Source organism: Salvelinus sp. IW2-2015, unplaced genomic scaffold, assembly GCF_002910315.2.
Source record: "Salvelinus sp. IW2-2015 unplaced genomic scaffold, ASM291031v2 Un_scaffold2048, whole genome shotgun sequence".
NCBI lineage: Eukaryota > Metazoa > Chordata > Actinopteri > Salmoniformes > Salmonidae > Salvelinus > Salvelinus sp. IW2-2015.
In genome coordinates this window covers 85,763-94,159 of record NW_019943392.1, presented here as the reverse complement: position 1 = coordinate 94,159, position 8,397 = coordinate 85,763, and the positions used below count along the sequence as shown (strand labels likewise).

Here is an 8,397-nt window from a genome sequence, read left to right as displayed (position 1 = left end):
TGGACAAGCTCATATGCAGAAGGTCCTAGACAGTGGGTGTACTAAGACACCTGATTCTACTATTCAACTAATCATCAAATCGAGACCTTGATTTATACCCTCTACAAATAAGCTTCGCCACACCCCTGAAATATATATATTTTTTAAGAGAAGATAAAACTATTGAAATGTGCTTTTCTTTCACACAACCTTACATGTTTATTACAAAATGTTCTGTACTTTTTCATTAAAATATGAAAACAAGGTGTCAGAAGTCATCGTGTTTTAATAGTCAATGCTGGTAGTATCATCACACATGGTCATAAATATCTAACTTGGCATGAGTGTTTTATACTGAACAAAACATATATTTGCAACATGTAGTAAAAGATCCCAGAAATTATTCATATGCACAAAAAGCTTATTTCTTTCAAATTTTGTGCACAAATTTGTTTACATCTCTGTTAGTCAACATTTCTCCTTTGCCAAGATAATCCATCCACCTGACAGGTGTGGCATATCAAGAAGTGAATTAAACAGTATGAGCATACACAGGTGCACCTTGTGCTGGGGAAATAAAAGGCCTCTCAAATGTGCAATTTTGTCACACAACACAATGCCACAGATGTCTCAAGTTTTGAAGGACTGTGCAATTTGCCATGCTGACTGCAGAAATGTCCACCAGAGCTGTTACCAGAATTTAATGATCATTTCTATATCATAAGCTGCCTCCGTATTAGAGAATTTGGCAGTCTGTCCAACTGGCCTCACAACCACTGACCAAGTGTATGGCGTTGTGTGGGTGAGCGGTTTGCTAATGTCAGTGTTGTGAGCAAAGTGCCCCATGGTGGCGGTGGTGTTATGGTATGGGCAAGCATAAGCTACGGACAATGAACACAATTGCATTTTATTGAAGGCAATTTGAATGCACAAAAAAAATAACTTGACTAAATTGTGAGGACCATTTTTTTTTTAAAGGTATCTATGATCACAGATGCATATCTGTATTCACAGAAATGTGAAATCCATAGATTAGGACGTTATTTATTTATTTAAATCGACTGATTTCCTCATGAACTGTAAAATCAATGAAATTGTTGCATTTATATTTTAGTTCAGTATAATTCAAAATGCATGTGAAGCATGTTCTATTTAACATGTGATCATTTCTAATTTCCATAGCACACATACAAATTCCTTATCTAATTTGTGTCATATATTTGCAAGACTTTGGGTGAGCAGTATCTGTTCCGCATGACGTCACTAGCCCTGCGGCTACGTCGACTCAAACCCCTCCCATTGGCGGAACGTGTACATTCCTTTTGTCCAAGATGGCGGAGTTGACACAGGTTCACTGATTCTAAATATGTTTTTAAACGCGTTTATCCTTTTATTTCGGAATACATGCAAAGTCTTTAACGTCGCGAACATTAGTTACAAGTTACTAACGTCCGTTTAAGTGTAACGTCTCCCAAAACTGAGGAATTTGCTTCCAGATCGGATTTTTTTTCTGCAGACACTGACTGGCTGGCTAGCTAGTTAGCTAAAAAGTTTGGGCATCGTTTGAAAATGAAGCGACAGGCCGGGAGGGACTCCAGTCCTAGTAGGACTTTAGCTAAACGAATACGGGAAAGAGAGCGGGACCGGGACGGGGCACGGAGAGAGGACCTGCCGCTCCCACCACTTGCTTTGCTGCTCGCTGAAAGCGGGAGGCAACATGCTCGGAGTAGGAGCAGGGAACGAGAGAAGACACGGCTTCGGGAGGAGCGTGGAGGCGCCGGAGACCCCCTCCACCACCGACAACAACACCACGACCTCGGTCTCATCGGCCGACCCCTTCTCCGGACTACAGCCGTCCTGCCTAAAGGCAAAGCGGCAGCCGAACTACTGGGCCTCAGGGGGGGAACGGGGGGGACTCTGGAATACAAATCGTTGCTCATTAGCAATCTCGGCTCGGTGCTATCTGACGAGCACGTTGAAGACGGACTGTTTCACGAGTTTAAAAAGTTTGGGGACGTTAGTGTGAAACTCTCACACACTCCAGAACTAGGCCGAGTCGCCTACGTCAATTTCCGGCACCCGGAGGACGCTAAAGAGGCCAGGCATGCCAAAACCAGGTTAGTACTCTATGACCGCCCCCTCAAAGTAGAGCCCATGTACGTCCGGCGGCGCAGCTGCACGCCGCCGGATATGGGTTATGTCCCCATCCATGACGCCCCATATCCCTCTTATAGACAGAGGTCCCTCTCCCCCTGCGCTGGAGTTAGTAGTATCGGAGATATCCGACCACCAAGACATTACCATGTAGAGGGACTGGGACTGAGCAGAGAGAGGGAGAGGATCTTAGATTACTATGGGATGTTAGACGAGAGGGGACGGCCATACGGGCTGCCAGTACCRGAGCARGAWGACATAAAYCCKGAGGARGARGCGKGGGCGTGCAGGAACRTGTTCATRGGCAACCTGGATCACAACGTCACTGAGGGCGAGCTGAGGAGAGGCTTCGATAAGTACGGCATCATCGAGGAAGTTGTGATTAAACGACCGGCGCGCGGTCAGGGGGGAGCCTACGCTTTCCTCAAATTCCAGAACTTAGACATGGCTCACCGGGCTAAGGTAACCATGCAGGGCCGCGTGATTGGCGGGAACCCGGTGAAGATAGGCTACGGTAAGGCCAACCCTACCACCAGACTTTGGGTAGGCGGGCTGGGACCCAGCAATTCCCTGGCAGCCCTGGCCAGAGAGTTTGACCGTTTTGGCAGCATCCGGAACATAGACTATGCGAAAGGGGATAGTTTTGCCTACATTCAGTATGAGAGCCTAGATGCCTCCCATGCTGCATGTACTCAGATGAGAGGGTTCCCTCTAGGAGGCCCAGAGAGGAGGCTGAGGGTGGACTTTGCCAAGGCTGAGGAGCCCCTGCCTCGTAGTTACCCAACAGAATACCAGCCCCCTGTGCCTCTACCTGCCCACCTGGACCTGCTGAGGCTTCGCGACCGTAGCCTGGAGAGAGAGCTACGCGCCCGGGACCGCTCGCCCTCCTCCCACGCCCTGTTCACCCAGCGGGAGAGAGAGAGAGCTATGCTGGACAGGGCGGACAGAGAGTTCACCTCTCCAACAAATAGCCTGGAGCGCAGGGGGGGTGAAGCATTTGGGGGGTCTCGTGGTGGCCGAGGGGACCGGGCAGCCCGGAGCCGAAGCAGAGAGCGCTGGCTGAAGGAGAGAGACGCAGAGCGGGCTGGGGCGGAGAGACGCAGACGCAGGTCCCTCTCCCTTGACGGACCCTCTCAGGAGAAGGAGAGGGGCATGTCCAAGGTGAGAGGAAGAGCAGGGTCAGCTTCTCCAGAGGACAGCCCAGACAGAGCCAGGGTCCGGGCCCCAGACTCTACCACCGAGCCCAGGGGACAGAGCCCTGACAGCAGCCGCCACTCCAACGAGGACCGGGTCGGCCAGGACGGCCACGAGACATCCTCCAGTCGGAACCGCCACAAGAAGACTGGAGGAGACAGACAGAAGGACCGTGACCGCAACCACCGGGCCAGTGACACAAACCACACCTCCGACACACTTAATAAAGACCCCAGAACACCCAGCATGCTGTCGGAGTGTGCCACCACCCTCAGCAAAGCCTGGCACGGTCACTTCACCCTGAAGAACTCCTGCTTCCCCACTAACATGCACCTGCTGGAGGGAGGCTCCGGGTTCTTCCACTCTGTCATGAAGGACAACCAGGCCAAGGGGAAACTGACCCAGCTGAAGATCGCCCAGCGACTGAGGATGGATCAGACCAGGTTGAACGAGGTCACCAGGAGGATCAAACATGGTGGCTCCGAGGGCTACGCTGTTCTCCTGGCCCTCCAGGACCCCGTCGACCGCGAGGCCCCTCCACCTGAACCAGGCCTGCAGATCAGACTCCTCCGTCACCTGGTCACCTACCTGAGAAACAAGGAGGCTGCAGGAGTGATCAGTCTACCAGTAGGTGGGGCTAAGGGGGGGGGAAAGGGAGGTATGCTGTACGCCTTCCCTCCCTGTGACTTCTCCCAGCAGTTCCTCCAGAGTGCACATCGGACTTTGGGGAATCTGGATGAAGAGCACCTGGTGGTTGTTATTGTCAACGACTCTGCCTAACGTAGACAGAAGACACCTCTTTATGGTGTTGGCTGTCAATGTTATTACACCCACGTTAACAACAGACAGCCGTCAGTAGGGCTGGGAATTGCCAGGGACCTCGCCGTACTTAGTTGCCGATATGTATTGTGATGCTCACGATTCTATTTGTATTGTGATTCGATACTGTGATTTCGTTGCGATTCGATGTTCCAATCATATTGCACACACCATATGTCTGCTGCAGAGGGACAAGAGAGAGAGCCAGGAGATAATGACTTTTGGTCAGTCATGGAAATAAAWGTGCTAAAAAACAAATGGACTCCCAATTTAAACAGAAAATGGAGAACAACATTATGAAGGAAAAATACTTTTTTTTGTTTGCAGGGACAGCCAACCAACTAGCACTAAAATAACATTACGAGATRGTCAAAGTTTATACGATATGTCGTCAAATAATATCCCAATATGTAACTAGATTTTTTAAAACTAAGACACAGGTGGTGTTGGTGGCTATCTGTCTGTATAGGTGTACCTATGGTGTACCTATCCCCCTTCCAGGCTGTCTGTGTCTGTATAGGGGGCCACACAGTGAACACACTGAAGCCACCCCTCGAGGACGTGATCGTTTAGCCGTCTGTCGATGTCGCTACTTCCCATGTACAAACGGAGACCGAGCTGTGTCTCTCCAAGCATGGGCACGTCTGACTCTTTGAGACAGACTCTCGGAGGTCGGGCCGACTAGTAGGACAGACATGGTTTGTATATAGTCTCGTGCGTTAGTGAAACACGACTAGTGAGTGTGTGGMATTGTTGTTCATACATACTGTTGTATATTATTTTCATGTGGAATTAACCAAGCAGTATATCTGGCTGCTTCCACAGCGGTAGTATAATTCATATGATGATTGTTTGCATGTGTGACTTATTTTTCTTCTGTTTTTATTGAACCATTCCTGAAGGTCCCATGTTTGTCTTTTTTTTGTTTTGTTTTGAGAATGGTGTGGTCTAATTGGCTGTTGTTTTCTACAGATTTTACCGTGTGGCTGGTGTMCAGCTGCCGCTGCCGTTGACTTGCCGTTGATTTGAGACCGTTTTCGTTTTTAAATACTGTGTCACCTCACAGATATTATTTCTTAATAGTTCTGTCTTTGTTCCTAATGTGATATTTTGACGTTCCATGACTGGTATGTTTAGCCTTTTTTTTTTAAGCGTTTTAATACACTCTCCACCTTTACGATGTACTGAATGAGCCTATAGCCTATTTGCATGTGATTTCAACTCTCTAGTGTGATTTGCTGTAAGGCAGAATGGATTGTAATCTACCTCTACAATTATTTTAGTCATTTGTTTTTTGTAAAACATTTTTATCACAAACATACAATGCAAATGAAACCCACCCCCTTGATCTTTGTTGGAGTCGGTTTATTATTATTATTATTATTACAATGTATTATGTCTCCCAGGAGTTTCTTAGAGCAGAAAGTGTCGCAACACTAAAAATACACTTTTTATTTTTTTATTTTATTTTACCAGTTGAGGTGAATTGAATTATTCTTATTTTTTTTAAACATTTTGACTCACTGGTATTTATATTAGAGAGAACACCAAAACCTGTCTGTTTCAATGATAATTATGTAGATTTTATTATTATAATTATATTTAATGTAGATTTGAAGAAAGACAACCATCACCTGAAATAATGGAACAGGAAGTCGAATGGTTTGACGGAAAGTCGTCTGTGCGTCCCAAATGGCACCATATGCCCTATATAGTGCACTACTTTAGACCAGAGCCCTATGGCACCCTATTCCCTACATAGTGCACTACTTTAGACCAGAGCCCTATAGAACCCTTTTCCCTATATAGTGCACTACTTTTGGGTAGAGCACTTTTGGGTAGAGCACTGGTCAGAAGTAGTCTACTGTGTAGAGAATAGGGTGCTATTTTTAGGATGCATCCTTTGTCACTACATGATGTGAGACTGGTGTTAGACTGTACTGCCGTGTGAAGTTACTTTAGACTGGTGTTATACTCTACTGCTGTGTGAAGTTCCTTTAAACTGGTGTTATACTCTACTGCCGTGTGAAGTTCCTTTAAACTGGTGTTATACTCTACTGCCATGTGAAGTTCCTTTAAACCACCAATAGAGAATGAGAAGTATGGTTTGTTTATTATTCTGTCATGTGTGATGCTAACCAATCACACCACAGTGAGGAGGAGTCTATATGACTACATCAGTGGGAGGAGGTAGATCATATGACTACATCAGTGAGGAGGGGTAGTAGTCTATATGACTACATCAGTGAGAGGCGGTAGTTGTCTAATGACTACATCAGTGAGGAGGGGTTAGTAGCTATTACGACTAACACATATGAGGAGGGGTAGTAGTCTATATGACTACATCAGTGAGGAGGGTAGTAGTCTATATGACTACATCAGTGAGGAGGTAGTGTCTATATGAACATCAGTGAGGAGGTAGTAGTCTATACTGACTACATCAGTGAGGAGGTAGTATCTTACTACATCAGTGAGGGTATGCTATCCGCACTACATCCCTGCAGAGGGGTAGTTAGTCTATATGACTGCACATCAGTGAGGAGGGAAGGCGAAAGGCGTAGGCCTTAGTCATATGAGACTAATCAGTGATGGAGGTAGTATAGTCATATTAAAGAACACTACATCAGGTGAGAGGCAAAATAAGATCTATATGACACGAATAATTCAAGACTTTGGAGAGGAGACATTACGGTATTTTCTCGAGGAAGCCAATTTAGACCTTAGTAGGGATACTCTAAATTGACCCGACTACATCATAAGTGAGGAGGGTGTAACATCAGATCTAATAAGTGACTGCTAAACTTACTATCAGTGAAGGAGAAGTTAAAATTGTTAATTAGTAGTCTATAAATGACTCAGAGAGGGGTAACGCTCAAGTCTATAAATGACTACCAGCCAGGATGTAGATACAGTCTATACGAGCACTTAACATCTCAGGAGGAGGGATAATTGAGGTATTTAAATACTATTGCACTAAACAGTAACATCAGTGGAGGATGAGGGAGGTGTAGTAGTCTATTGTATGACACATCAGTGAGGCAGCCAAGTTTGAGTATATTCTCATATGACTAACATATCAGTGAAGTTAGTAGTGACCATATGATACATAAAACATCACAGTTAGGAAGACTAAGGCTATATATTCATTAAATTAAGTGGACTACAATCCGTGAGATGGGTGTCAGTCTATATGACTACATCAGTAAGGAGGTTAGTCAGTCGTATGATAAAGGACTATCATCTATAATGACCCAGTGACCGAAGGTCTCTCTCCCGTTGAGAGATCTATAAAATGCACAACAGAGTCGACGTGACGTACGTTATTCTATAAATACAAAGAGGAGGTCATCTATATGACTACATCAGATGAAGGAGGGTAGTTAATCTATATGACTACCATCAGTGAGGCAGAGTAAGTAGATCTATTATCGACTACATCACAGGAGAGGTGTAGATAGTTCTATATGACTACATCAGTCGGATGTGTTTACTTACTCAAACCAACCAGTTCATTTTATTGTTTTCTCTGTTTAAACATGTATGCCGTATGAAAATGAAATTAAAAGTTTTATTGCTCTTGTTTTAAAATATATTTTTGTATGTATGTGTAATTACTTGCACTTGATAGGATAATTCATGTTTAATTGTTTGAAAAGCCTAACAGTAAAAAATCGAGCAGGTTTGTGCATTAATCTCACAGGAACAAATCTATGTCCTCCTATCTTTTGTAATGTAACTAGAGTGCGATTAGAATGAGCTGGAAAACCGTGGACTGCGCGTCTTTTACACAAGTCTGTTTGTGACACTAGGTGGCGGTGTTACCCAGGAATTTGAACATTGGGTAATTTTACCCAGAGTGCCAATTGATTCCRCACTGGAAAATAAAGTGTCAACTACACTCTGGGTTTTTTTTTTCTGGTGAATTTTAAAACTGATTTGCTACATTTAACATAATAATAATGATATATTATATAAACATAATCCAACTAAGGTACAGATCAAAATCAAATTACATTTGTCACATGCGCCGAATACAACAGAATAGACCTTATAGTGAAATGCTGATTTACAAGCAGTTTTAGATTTAATTTTTAATTGTACCTTTTTTTAAATTAGTCAAGTCAGTTAAGAGTGCAATCTTATTTACAATGAAAACCTAGGAACAGTGGGTTAACTGGTCTAGGAACAGTGGGTTAACTGGTCTAGGAACAGTGGGTTAACTGGTCTAGGAACAGTGGGTTAACTGGTCTA

The 8,397-nt window shown here is 44.6% G+C and overlaps 1 protein-coding gene across 2 annotated transcripts; it reads left to right on the top strand.

The window, feature by feature from the left end:
* Positions 1–1,288: 1,288 nt before the first annotated feature.
* Positions 1,289–8,044, top strand: LOC112072804 (putative RNA-binding protein 15B). Of its 2 annotated transcripts, XM_070439940.1 has the most exons (3): positions 1,289–6,401; positions 6,469–6,506; positions 7,601–8,044. In XM_070439940.1, exon 1 carries the CDS (start codon positions 1,549–1,551, stop codon positions 4,105–4,107), a length of 2,559 nt encoding a protein of 852 aa, XP_070296041.1. In that variant the 5' UTR covers positions 1,289–1,548; the 3' UTR covers positions 4,108–6,401; positions 6,469–6,506; positions 7,601–8,044. The 2 variants fall into 2 exon arrangements, with proteins under 2 accessions (XP_070296041.1, XP_023995959.1); XM_024140191.2 differs by lacking the exons at positions 6,469–6,506; positions 7,601–8,044 and having other exon boundaries at positions 1,289–4,615; positions 4,667–6,246.
* Positions 8,045–8,397: the final 353 nt, after the last annotated feature.